The sequence below is a fragment of the Bombus affinis genome, chromosome 8, assembly GCF_024516045.1.
Source record: "Bombus affinis isolate iyBomAffi1 chromosome 8, iyBomAffi1.2, whole genome shotgun sequence".
Classification (NCBI taxonomy): domain Eukaryota; kingdom Metazoa; phylum Arthropoda; class Insecta; order Hymenoptera; family Apidae; genus Bombus; species Bombus affinis.
In genome coordinates this window covers 7,664,699-7,678,501 of record NC_066351.1, presented here as the reverse complement: position 1 = coordinate 7,678,501, position 13,803 = coordinate 7,664,699, and the positions used below count along the sequence as shown (strand labels likewise).

At 31.3% G+C, this 13,803-nt stretch overlaps 1 protein-coding gene and 1 long non-coding RNA gene across 6 annotated transcripts in view; one reads left to right on the top strand and one right to left on the bottom strand.

Annotated features, from left to right (window-relative positions):
- Positions 1-835: 835 nt before the first annotated feature.
- Positions 836-13,803, bottom strand: part of LOC126919852 (segmentation protein cap'n'collar) — a 111,464-nt gene continuing 98,496 nt past the window's right edge. For all 5 annotated transcript variants that reach the window (XM_050729483.1, XM_050729482.1, XM_050729484.1 and 2 more), the window contains exons 8-13: positions 4,636-4,924; positions 4,119-4,267; positions 3,847-4,023; positions 3,566-3,664; positions 2,993-3,357; positions 836-2,859 (exon numbers count right to left, since the gene is read on the bottom strand). In XM_050729483.1, coding sequence (XP_050585440.1) covers positions 2,692-2,859; positions 2,993-3,357; positions 3,566-3,664; positions 3,847-4,023; positions 4,119-4,267; positions 4,636-4,924 — 1,247 coding nt within the window. In that variant the 3' untranslated portion in view covers positions 836-2,691. The remainder of the gene's footprint in view (positions 2,860-2,992; positions 3,358-3,565; positions 3,665-3,846; positions 4,024-4,118; positions 4,268-4,635; positions 4,925-13,803) is intronic.
- On the top strand, positions 9,958-13,559 carry LOC126919910 (uncharacterized). Its single transcript, XR_007711819.1, has 2 exons — positions 9,958-10,361; positions 10,466-13,559. It is a non-coding gene; the product is annotated as an uncharacterized LOC126919910 (long non-coding RNA).

The window sequence follows — 13,803 nt, the reverse complement described above, 5'->3', positions numbered from 1 at the left end:
TTCAGGGAATATATTCTTCACAATACATTTACAATAAATTACACATTATAATTTTTATATAATGTTTAACTTTCTTGTTATATACTATGAAAATTATTCTTTTACTTACGTATTATATGACTATTCTAGTATGCTTTCTAACATCACATGTAATGTATATAAACAATAAATATTATAATTTTTTGCAAATATATTGCAGAGGTATATTAATAATATACCTTCGTATATAACTTCGTAATATACGTCCTTGGGACCTTGAGGGGAGAAGTATTTATATTCATCACTTATTCAGGGAATATATTCTTCACAATACATTTACAATAAATTATACATTATAATTTTTATATAATGTTTAACTTTCTTGTTATATACTATGAAAATTATTCTTTTACTTACGTATTATATGACTATTCTAGTATGCTTTCTAACATCACATGTAATGTATATAAACAATAAATATTGTAATTTTTTGCAAATATATTGCAGAGGTATATTGATAAGAGAAATATATTTCAAAAAGCCAAAGAAATAAAGTAGTATTAGGCAAAATTGGGTTTTGCAAAGTAATATATCAGACTATCCTGAATATATTTGGTCTATAACACTGTAACTTTATCTAAAATTTCAACTTTTGTTCATATTAAAAAACCTATGTTACTTTTGCATATAGAAATATATTACATAATATTTTTACTGTAAAAATTATTTTTGTTTATCAGCATTATAATTACATGGGTAACAGCTTTCACAGTTTTATTTTTATTTTTAAATTCTTAATTTTTCAAAAATAGCATGAAGATGGACAAGTATCATGCACATATTATATTAAAATGTATACAGTAATTTCCCCAAAGGTTTATTCAGCTTTATTTATACAATATAGAAATTTAATGACATAGGAGATCTTAAAATGACAATGTGATCAGATGGAATTGAGGTGTATAAATCTAGTTCGTTTGTACAATTCACGAACAGAGTAATTGTAAATTATTCTTTTTGCAGCAATTCTTAACAATGTGATCTCCACTCGCTAAATACAGTACGTAAAGGCAGCCTACACCCAATAATATAAATACAATTGTGTATGTAAATGTTAATAAAGACATGACTATTATAAATTGTCGGCGTAAACAGTATTTCTTTTTCATTTTTAATCTTATAACATATATCTCAATTATTACTCTGCATATATGTATTTATACATATACATGTATATACATAAATACATATGTTCGATATTTATATATGTATAATATTTATAGAAAATTATTCTAACTATATTAATATATATATACAAAGACAAATGTGAAATACCTAAACTTTATTCGTCCCTTACTTTATAAAAATATGTGTATTTGTTATGTTTTCGTTCATGTTTCAAACAATACTATTATTAATATTGTAGCAGTACAATACGTTGTGTTAAAAGTATCCACATAGTCACAATAATTACTAGATGTCTCCCCACTTTATATTACAATTTATCGTTAATATTTCATTTGAACGGACTGAAATTTAACATTTTTGGAGCAGTTTACTGTACAGAACACTAAACAGTTCATAGAACAATATATATTATTCGATGCTTTAACACACATTTTTTATTATTTAAATTGTTTCTTTCATTTAATTTCCAATTTAATAAATGCAAGTTTAATTTTGCATTCCTGTTTTTTATCATTGCAAATTACAAACATGTTGTCCAACAAATGTTTATTTCCCTAGCATTGCATATTTGTGATATATTTTATTTCTTCCCTATTGAGTTATGTATAACAAACTCAATGTAACTCCCTTTTTTATTCCTACCAAAATATGCAAATATTTATGAAGTTTGGCAAGTTTATATAATTTTGAAAGTGATTTAATTTAACAGACACGAATTATGTTGAATAATCATATTTCGATGTGATCGTAGATAGTTAACACCTACATCAGTTATATATCAAATATATATCATATGTATATATATTCATAACTGAAACAACTGCATCGAAACGCATTAAATCCTCTTCATAAAAATGTAAGTATATGTAATATACCCACGGTGCGTAAAAAACATACATGTACATATACATGCATTTAGGATTAAAACACACTTGTGTTATAAAAATAACAAAAGAGAATTGTAAGAAAATTATTTTAATTGGATTATTATTATTATAGTGTTCCCTTGAATTTTAATAGAAAAAAAGTGACGCTTAACAAATTTTATAATATGATTCTTTTTTTTTTAAATGAATTCATGATTGTAAATCAACTCATAATGATATCGTTGTTTAAAATAATAAATAAAAATTTTACATTAAGAAATATAACGCAGACTTTTATAAGTGTTGTCTACTTTTTTTCTATTTATATTGTTTATTGATTTATTTATGCTATATAACTATATGTACAATCGACACTTCTTACGTTTGATGGTTATTCTTCAGTCGTAAAGAAACGTGAGACTCAATGTGAGTTTCTGCAAAACTTTTGAAAATTTTTTCATTTATTTGAACATGTGTGAAATATATCAGTATTAAGCAATAAGCTTTCTACGCAAATTCCTCATTGTGGTATTTAAAATTGTAAATGATTTTTCATCTCAGCACCGCCTTTATGTTCGTTTTGCAAAAGTGCAACCGGTATATGAAGAAAATAGAGTTCCTCTTCCCAAACGTTTTAAAACGTGATTTCTTGATAATTTCATTCCTTATGTTCAGGATCAGGTTTTGTTTTTGGTTCCATTGTTGTAGGACGTGGATGGTGAGGATTTGTCTGGTTCCTTGGCACTAACAACACATTTCCATCGGCAGACTGTTGAAGACTGTATTCGTAGGGATGATATTGATTGCCATCAGGGTCGCGCAAGGACTGTAAATTAAATGGTAAAATTGTTTTTAATTTTAATATACGAATAATATTACATTCAATTATTAACTTATATTATTTACAAGTTGAATTTCCAATTTATTTGCAAAATAAATAACTAATAGAATATACTAACTTGAAATACATGACGATAAAGTTGACTAAATTTGTCTTTTACACGTTGTCTTTCAATAAGCATGAATTCTCGTTCACGAATAAGCCTCATCTTGCGGTCTCTCATCTCCTTTACTTCGTCAGCAAGACTAATGATTTGATCTAGCTTACGCTTGCGACAGTTTTGGGCGGCAACTTTGTTCTTGCCCCGTCTTCTAATGTCACGTATCAAAGACAATTGTGCTTCACTGAGATCGTATTTACTAAGACGTTCGTTAAATTCGTCCATTGGTAGATTAATAATATCATTCACCGGAATAGGGACGTTCAACGCCCTTGCTCTTTTCTCATCTCTAGTTAGGTGTTCCTCGCTATCACTTTTACGTACTAAAAAAGACATTAACGAAGATTACAAATGTAATACTATTGAATTATAAATATTACATATTATTAAAGTATATTATAATGTTATTAATATTATTAATATTTTTAATAATATCTTTTAATTATTAAAATTAATAATACAGTATTATTACATTATAATATTATTAAAGTATGCAACAATCATGTTGCCAGTTTGATCTATACAGTTCACCTTTTTTGTCACGAGAAACTGGACGTTGAAGAGATCCGGAACTTTCTGCAGGTAAATGGTACGTGTGATTATGATGAACGTGTTCTATAGCTGAACGTCCTGATGATATAAAAAAGAAGCAATTATAATTATGCTTAATACCTGACACATCTTACTCAGCTTACTTAAATAATACGTAATACATTTTATTTAAAATATTTTATCGTCTTAGAGTCCTGTAAGGCAAAGCTATGAAATATCTATTTGATATGAATATTCAGAAGCTCAGAAATCAGTTTTACCTGATTGATGACGACTGAAATCTACACTACAACTATATTTTATTTCAGGTTGAGGCCCAGCTGCACCCTCGATCGGACCAGAATAGGCATTTCCTGGTGCCCCAGCACCGACTGTGTGCGATTCATATTCATATTTCATTGGAGTGGTAGGATGTGCTGTAGCTCCGAGAGGCGAACCTGCCATGTATGAGAAATAGATGTAAAATCCATTAAATCTAAATTACATACGATGCCATATTGTATCGATTGTTTATATATATATATAAACTAACCAGTTCCTTGCTCCTGGAAGTATCGTTTTGCAAACATCTGATGTTTTTTTTGAGCAACTGGAGGCATTGTACGCTCTGTTTGACATCTTGGAGAACCAGCATTCCTTCCAGAAACAGAATAGCTGCAGTCGTATGACATACGGTATTTGCTAATAACAAAATGACTAATATAATTACATAAACATTATTAATATTATGATTTACAATTTACGTCATTTACTTTCATTTATCGACAAAATTATATAGTCTTAGAAAAACTGTAACTTGCGACAGTCGTATCTTACATGACCAATTATTAATTATTGTAATTTGTAAAATTATATTGCGAAACTTTATTTGTTTCATTACCATCTTGTTTTTATTATGTAAGAGCATTTAATACAAATTTCAGTAATAACGTTAATTCGAACAAGAAGCGAGATTGCAATACAAAATATAGAAATTACTTATCAATTTGTCCGATTGGTAAATAACATTCTATTGAAATTGTTCCATTATTTCAATATAATTTAATCACCTAGCATAATCCATAGTATAATGAGAATCAGCTTGTGTATGGCTAGAATTAGATCCAGTTTCCATCCACTCGCCATCCGAAAGGGATGGTACACGTTCGCTGCCCATGCTGCTGACAGCACTATCACTGGATGCATCCATCCTTTCGTCTGTTACACCCGGAAGTGTCGTAACTCCTGTTGCCGAAGAGGTCGTACCACCAGCTGTCTGAACTCCTGACAAGGCTGCTGCTCCCGTTGGACCAGAAGCGTTGTTGTTACCATTATCTAGCATGCGCATGGTATACATGCCTGCAACATTTTATTTTAACAATAATATGTTATCATTATATATTATATTAATGTCATTTAAGTTATAATATAAATCACATAACTATAATTAAATTTATCTAATAAAAGGATTTTTTGTAGAACCAGAAAGAGAGAGAGAGAGAGAGAGAGAGAGAGAGAATTAAGGCAAAAATATAAATACGGACAAATATGAAAATAAAGACTACTTTATGAAATGATATATGTATATGATAATATGAAAAGGCAATTTTATGAAATGATCGGTCTTGCATTTCCTTATTTACTTGACTTACAATTTTGCTTAACAATGAAGCCTATAGATACATTAATAATTGTGGAAAAGTGTACTATATACGTAGGTTGCATTTGAAATTTTAGCACAAATAAAAGAGTTGATTTTTTCAATTAAAGCGGTTTTATATTACATTTTCAGTAAACGGATAATTTTAAGCGTCATCTACAACAATTAAATTATATTTAGGAATTATTAAGTCTGTCTTAAAATATCCACTGAAATATGTCTTGTATTATGCAAGCACTATTAACATACATGAAATGATGGAATATTAAATTTATAATAGTACATTTTTATAAATTACATTTTATAAATTGTGTGTAATTATTTTTGCAGAAATAATATTTATTTTTACTAAAGTTGTCAAGTTATGGTGCAATTGAAACAGTTGTGTGTAATGAGAAACATTCGAATGATTTTATTAAATAATTACTTGAGAAACAGTGCATGTATATATTTCATTTAACGAACAGTGTGAAAATACACATGCCGTAAGAAGAGGAAGGCTCAAGCTCAAGGTCTATTGGTCGCGTGCATTACTTCTTGATCAACCATGCCTATTAATATGCGCTATATCTTGAAGATAAAATCAAGAAATCGTGAAAAATTATACGATAAATGAAAGAAATATGTATAAGAATATGTTTATTTCACATGTTATCGATTCTACTTGCCCTAGTTTAATTTAGAATGAACTTATCGAAACATATTCTATATATTTATTCAACGAATCAAAATTATTACCAATACTAGATATACGTATGAATCAATAATTTAAACATAAGATAACTAGTAAATTTTATCAAATATACATACGTATATAGATATACAAAATAAACACAACTTGACAAGTTTATCGGAGAATAACATATTGCGAAAAAGATAAAAATTAAAAAAAGAAGTCAATATCGGCTGTAGAATCCATGCCAGATATATGACAAGAAATTAACGCAAGAACGTTGCATTCAAAGAGATTAAGATGCGCTGGTACAGTGATACCGCGTTTCTTAGAAACATTCAGCATATTCAGCTGCAACAGAATCGTACGTGACTAAGATCAAGTTTCATTCGTTCTTATCAACTAATTTTGCGAAAAGAAACACAATGCTTTATTACCATTTCTTTTTTTTTTTACTCCTCACTATACTAACGACTATATACGTATCTCAGATAAGAGCTACGATATATTTTTAAATTGTTGATTTTTTCAATACATTGTCCTTATTGATGCAATTTTCTCAAGTAAGTTTGTTTGCCTCAAGAAATATGTAAATTATACTGCTAGGAATAATAATGGTTTCACATTACCAACGAATAGATCAGATGCCTGTGCGATTTAACATTTGATTAGTCGTATATTCGCTGCATAATATATATATATTATTATATATTTAACTACTGTACGTACTATATACGTACATTGCATTTGAAACTATAGCACAAATAAAAGAATTAATGCTTTCGATTAAAGCGATTTTATATTACATTTTCAGTAAACGGATAATTTTTAGCATAACAATTAAATTACATTTAAAAGTTATTACGTCTGTCTTGAAATATCCATTGAAATATGTGCTGTATTAAGCGAGCACTATTAACATACATGAAATGATACATATATGTAGTATGACTTAATGGTTCAGACTAGGCTTGTTATACTCATTCGAATTTTGTTATTTATCATTTTTCATTTAATGCGCTGAAATATATTCAACAACAGACTATCCGTTATATATAGCGATGTAAGCATGAAAAAATATGAGGTGCAAGAAGAAAAAATATAGTAAGAATGCACAGAGTAAATCGTTAAATTGTCGTGACTCAGCACTTTCGATCTCAGCGATAAGCTATCAGACTAACGAATTCACCTTTCAATAGAACCTATAAATGAAAAGCGTATTATGATATAACATCATTCTTATTCAAGAAACACGTAATTTCAGTCTTTAAATATCGCTTAAGTGCTTAAGTCGAACGCTATTTGAGTTCAATAGATTCAATGCTGGTCACAGAGTTAATCCAGAGTACATGTAGGTCGATGGCATATCAAACACGTGATATACTCTGCACATTGTGAACTATGTATATACCTAACTATATATACGAATTCCAAAGCTCGCGCATATTACGTTTCTCTCTTCCTTCTTACGACAAAATCAAGCAGTCTCGAATATTATTTATAACTTCTTACATTTTCTATCGTAAATCGGCATGAATAAACATACTATAATCGGGACGCCAAAAATGCAAACAATAGCAATTTGCATAGTTCATCTTTAATGAGACAAGGTCTACAACGAAGTAAGAAACTGGCGCGTGAAATATGAAAACACGATATTATTTTGCCGATCACTGATAAGTCGAACATGAGTCGACGTCAAATGCATACGTTTAAATATTACTCATTCTTGGGGAAAAAATTACCTACGTGGTATATATACGATAACTCCCATAGTCGCCATTTAAGCTCTAGAAGAGCTTAATCCAAAAATCAATGTTTTCGATCGATACGCTTTAACATCAGGAAATATCCTGACTATATATCCTTCTCTTCGATTGATCGGTCGTTTCGCTTTAGACGTATCTACGTATAAACCGGTACTATATCTCGAGAATTTTCAAGGTACAGTAAACGGTACAATACGTGTAGGAGTACATGTTCGAGAACGTCGCCGGCGTAAATGTGTTTTCTCGTAGTAACCAGCTCTTTAGCACCTTTACTTTACCAGATGTTCCTTTCTCTCTTTCACAACAATCTTCCGCGGCATATTGAATCTACCTCCTGCTGGTGCATATTAATCGCGCCGAGATAAACACAAATATATCTACACTGTGTCCCCCTTTCTTTACACGCAATTCAACAATGGCTCGGTGCTAAGGACAAAGATACAGTTATCAACTCAAGTTTAGATTCTTGCGATTAAGAATCCGTTTGTTCGTCGATACGATTCACTATGTTTCAATCGATAATCACTTCAGTCGTTCAACAATATCGAATTCGATATTGTTCACTATATCGACACATTTTAATGAATTAAAATAAGTGAACACTTAATGAATCACAAACTGTCACACAACCGCATAATTGTACAAAATTTGATACAAGTCAGTAAACAAAAATTTATTATAGATTCACGGAATCATAGTTCATCGTTGATGAGATGCACACAGACGGGAATCTATCATGGCCAATGATTTCTCCTCGGAGAACACATTATGCCCGTCTAGACTCGTACGATTACCGCGACATCACGAGATATGTTAGATAGGCATTCGATCGCGAACGCAGCGTAAACATAACTACAGTATTTTAGTTGGTGGCGCGTAGCCGAGAGGCTGACCCGGCGCGGGGCGTCACCACTCGCTTCAAGAGGCTGGTGACTAGCGTCACTTTTCACTTCGGCATTGGACGGACACCGACGACGGTGGGAGCGACGTCGTACGGCTACGTCGCGTGTCCACCGATTCGTCATACAGTCAACTCTGCGTATCCTTGGACAATTCGTTCATCGATCAGTAACTTAGCGTATTTCGTGTTAATCTGTTAAGTCATCTAGCTATACGCTTTAAAAATACTATGTCAAGGAACGATAGCAATTGTCATGTATATAACACTATTGTAATCTATTTACTTATCATAAAAACAAAGCAGATAGTTTTACTACATTTTCACGTTACTATCACGGAAGTATTTCGTTATTTACGATCGTCAGGATCGTATTGGTTTAAGGAACCGATCTGAAAATGTATACGGCTGTTACAAGACATTTACGGTAAATAAAAAATTAGTATACGATACGAACAACAATCTTAACTATATAATAACAGACGATAAAAATGGTCTTGCTGAGGCCATCGAAGCTTATTAATATAATAAATAATTTAACCGTTTAAATACTCTGCTCGTCTCTGTGAAACATATACTTTCGCTAAATATACTGTAGCTTTTGTGTATATTTTCAGATTTGTTTTAAATTTTACCGATACGACTACTATGATAGTCGAGTTTCATTCAGTACTGATAAAATTTCAAAATGTTCCGTATAACACACGTATCTACGTAATATATTTATATCGTACATGGCAAGATATATTTGTAAGGAGAAACAGTTACATTTCCTCTCGTGCGTATCAGTAGCATAGTATCAAGAATTTACGAAAGAACAATTTAATTACAAGTATCCTCATTTTTCTCTTTTTCATGTTCCATTATTAGCAAAGAAATAATAGAGAACTGACCTTGCTAAAAACAAGTTCGTTTTAGCGCGGTCTCAAACATATTTTATCGTTTATACAGCTTCGCTATGATTGGACTTTAGAGTCCTTTCTGATAAACCCTTGTACTCTAAAAAAGTGGGAAACTTCCTTGTGATACGTTACGTGCCACTCTCTGTCGAATAAAACGAATAGAATCATTTCTAGGTATGGCATACAAATTTAATTGATAAATCAAGTTTTTATTGACATTAACGTTATATTTTTACTATACGAAGTGAGATAACAAGTAACAGAGAAAGACAGAAATTGATTGGGAATATCGTACGATATGTTGCTGTAGGATATAATCTCGAGTGCAATCAAAGCTGATAAACAAATAACAACGTTTTAAGATGAAAATTAATGATGCGTCCCGTATGTTATGAAATTGAACAAAACGCTGATTTCAGCAGAACGATGAACGTAATTAGAAGAAATAAAAAAGTTGTTTATCATAAGCATGGACTTTTCATGTTACGTTACTTCTAATTTTATCAATGACATAATAGGCTGTCTTGAAAGCGGTTGTATCTTTTCATGCGATATAAAATTTTCCAGATTAAAAGTCACGTTTCTTTTTATTCGTAAAAATGACATTCTTTCACTTCTCTCTTTATAATTAAATGCGCGCGAGAAAACATAGTATTACTGATAATGTCTTCGAGATATTAGCAGCAGTATAAAAGAAACGCGAAAAATTGAAGTTGCAGTAAATATTGCTGCTTAATTGACGTATGCGCAAATGCAATTCCAGTATCTATATAATGGCGCGATTTTACGACATACGGTTAGTCATTAATTTTGATAAATAGACAGAACGAATTGTATTCCAAGTATAGCGATTTACATATCAAATTGAAAATTGAAAAAAGAAGAAACGTGTTAGTAAGTAACATTAACAAAGAAAGAACTTAAATATAACTTTTAATTTGGGACGATCTTACTTATGTAATTCATTTCAATTAATATTTATTTTATGTATTAAACAGCAAATTGAGCTATTTGCGACATTAGAATCCAACGACGTCAGTAACAAAATTAAACAAATTTAAAGAAAGAATTTGGATTTAACATTTGATGTGACACCATCGATTTACACGATTTATTTCAACAAAATTTTCCGCAATTCCATGGAAATGGTCATCAATCAGCGCAATTAACGTGCGTCTTGCCCACATATAGTGCAAATGTTCGTCTATCGTAATCACGCGATATAACAGTGTAAGGAAACGTAACTACATAAGTATGCAGCCGACAGTCATTCGTACTTTCACCGCTGTTCGTGGGTGTAGTTTTGCAAACTTATCTGCCGCATGTACGTAATTATCCCTTTTGTTTTGCATATCCTGCTGTTTTACACGAACGTTAAAAACACAGAAAGCGTTCTTTTTTTTTATGCCAGGTGTTATTATGCTGGAAAGAAAGAATAGGCTCGTCGAATCTAATTAAAACGGGACACATTTACGCTTCTACAGCCCAGCTATACGACATTAAAACAGCACATGCGACAATTTTGCGTTTTATCGTTTACATCTAACTGCCGTAACATTCATTCGTAGCCATCTGCGTCATCTTAAAATTGTCAAGGATAAATGGCGATCGCCAAATTGCTGTCTCATGAAGCAAGGATGCAAAATATTTTTATAGCGGGATAATATAATAATAAAGAACGCTATAATAATAATTTACGTTACCAGGTTCCAGGCATGACACAATTTTTTTTTCAAGTAAATATATACATGTGTGTCGGTGTGTATTCCCCTTAATATCTAAATAGTCTATCAAGATATCAAGTATCTTATCGTACGAACGATAACGTTTCAGGGGAATCGTTGAGAAATCGTTTTTTAAAAAAGTTCATTACCTACGAGAAACATCCTTCCTTCGCTGTTACGAGATGTACTTTGCACAGACCTGTACTCTCAAAATTCATCTGTAGCGAACTAAATAGAGGAGAAGCCTTTCGAATAACCGAGGTCGCGTGACTAAGCATCTCAAATATGGATGCGATATCTGTTCGCAAACCTCGCCAAGTGATAATAAAGCACATGCGGTCGCGCACGTAACTATTAATAGCGGTGGTTTCCGACTTGATTTTGGGTGACGCTACAATGTTTTTGTTCTCAATGCTATGTTTACGTCAAACGAAATTTATTAGATGGTTTTCCTGAGATCTCGTTACAATTATCGATATTTCAATCCGTAGGCGATACGTTTTTTTCGAAGATAAATGCACGAAATACGAGTACACAGAAGACGATGAGTACGCGCGATGACTGAATGGAAAATAATTTGAAACGATAGTTTAATGTGTGGAGAGGGAACGGCGCGCGTTTGGCAAAAGTTGCAAAACATTTCATCGACGTTCAAGTGTTAATTAATCACGATACAAGCGCAAATTTATGCGTGCAAATAGAAGCGTGACTGTAAGACAGAGAAGTAAAAGACGACACACCTGTGTAAGACACGTGACTCGTGACAAGCTCGAAAAGCAAATAGCCAACGCTTGTTATCATAAATATCGAGCTGAATTCAATAGCCGTATGCTAGTTAGCCGAGTATGTCATGTGGAATGTGTAAAGAAAACAATATTACGAAATTAGAACGACAGGGCTTCACAACGTTTTATACAAGTTTGTCCTCCAACCGATAACCATTCGCGATATCAACATAATAACGTCGAATCGACGACCTACCATTGGCGATGATATTTGTAATTTAAAATAAAAGGCAGGAAGAGAGAGAGAGAGAGAAAGAGAGACAGAGAGAGATAGGCTCGAAGAAATGGCCAGAACGTTATCATATGTAACTGCACAATAAATCGTACGATGTAGCATAAACAGATACATTCTCGAATCATTTAAATCATCGATCATTTAAATCAAACTGTATCTTCTCGTTAAGAATCACTGAAATTGTTCATTACGCCGGAGTTATTTTATAGTAATTACGATTATTTCAAATAATAAATGATTTTTTAACAAGCACGTATGATGAATCATGAAAGTATTTGATGAATGCGTTATCGCAGGAAAATTTTTATGACCATATTACATAAAAAAAACTTTTTGAAACGTTATTAATGCTGCAATAACACATGGCTATTACGCTTATGTTGGTAAGGTTGATCTAAGGTAGAAATTAGAAGTTGGTTTTAACAAAACAAAATAGAGCTGGCTTTAATAAAACAAAATACTACAAAATTAGTGCATTTAATGCAAGACGATTGAGAGCTGTGTTATTTGTACTTTATACGTGTTATACTTAAATAAAAGCGACTCTTTCATAAGGTATACAATGGTATTTTTGCAACGATTGTAATTAGTGGAAAAGTTGTTTTCACTAAATACAAGGAAGCTTATTAATGTAAAATGGACAATTTACTGATCAAATACTTTGATGGCTTCTGTCAAATATGTTTACAATAACTATCTTCTAATTTCCACGTACACCTTCTAATTTTTTTTTCAAACTTCACCGATATAAACACGATACCTCGGACTTCATTGCGACGCTAATGAAATTTCAAAATATCCCGCGAAATACATACTGAAACGAACTTTTATGAGTATATTAAGCGTTCAAATTTGCGAAATACAAAATGCAAAGATATCATATAATAATGAATATTTATAACGAAAAGAACACTTCTAAAAAAAGAGACAAGGATATTAAGCTTTCCAAACATATAACAGAAATCGTAGCGTAAAAACGTACATATTTTTGATTGCGAAAAAATGTTTTGCACGTAGACGATTTCGTAGTAATTTTTCCTCGATAGAATTTAAAGACGTTTAAATCAATGTTTAAAAACACTTGTAATATCAGTAATACGATATAATTACTAGAAATGTATTCCTCTGTCCATGTGTCGTCGATCCAATTGCTGATTGAATAAACGATATGTATGAAGTTGCAGTTTGGTTATCAACTGGAACGCGTAAAATCACGATTAAAGATAAGATTTTAGTCAGCGATGATATAGTAAATAGCAATTGATACTGTCAGTATCGTCATAAAACTCTTAATCGTATTTCCATTCTAAAGTTGTATTAGTGATTTTAAATAAATTAATCAAACAACTATGATTCAAATACTCTAATAATATATATATATCATTGGTACGACCATTTTTTGTGGTCGTAAATGAATACTATACCAATACGTATCACAGCATATTAATGAAAAAATGAAAACGGGAAGAAAAGAAAATTTACAACGTAAATGTTAGTATCTGGAACGTTATTATATTACATAATAGAATAACCTAACTACAGTGCAGTTTTTTATTTAAACATAAAAAGAGATCATGTAAGTAAGACGTGAG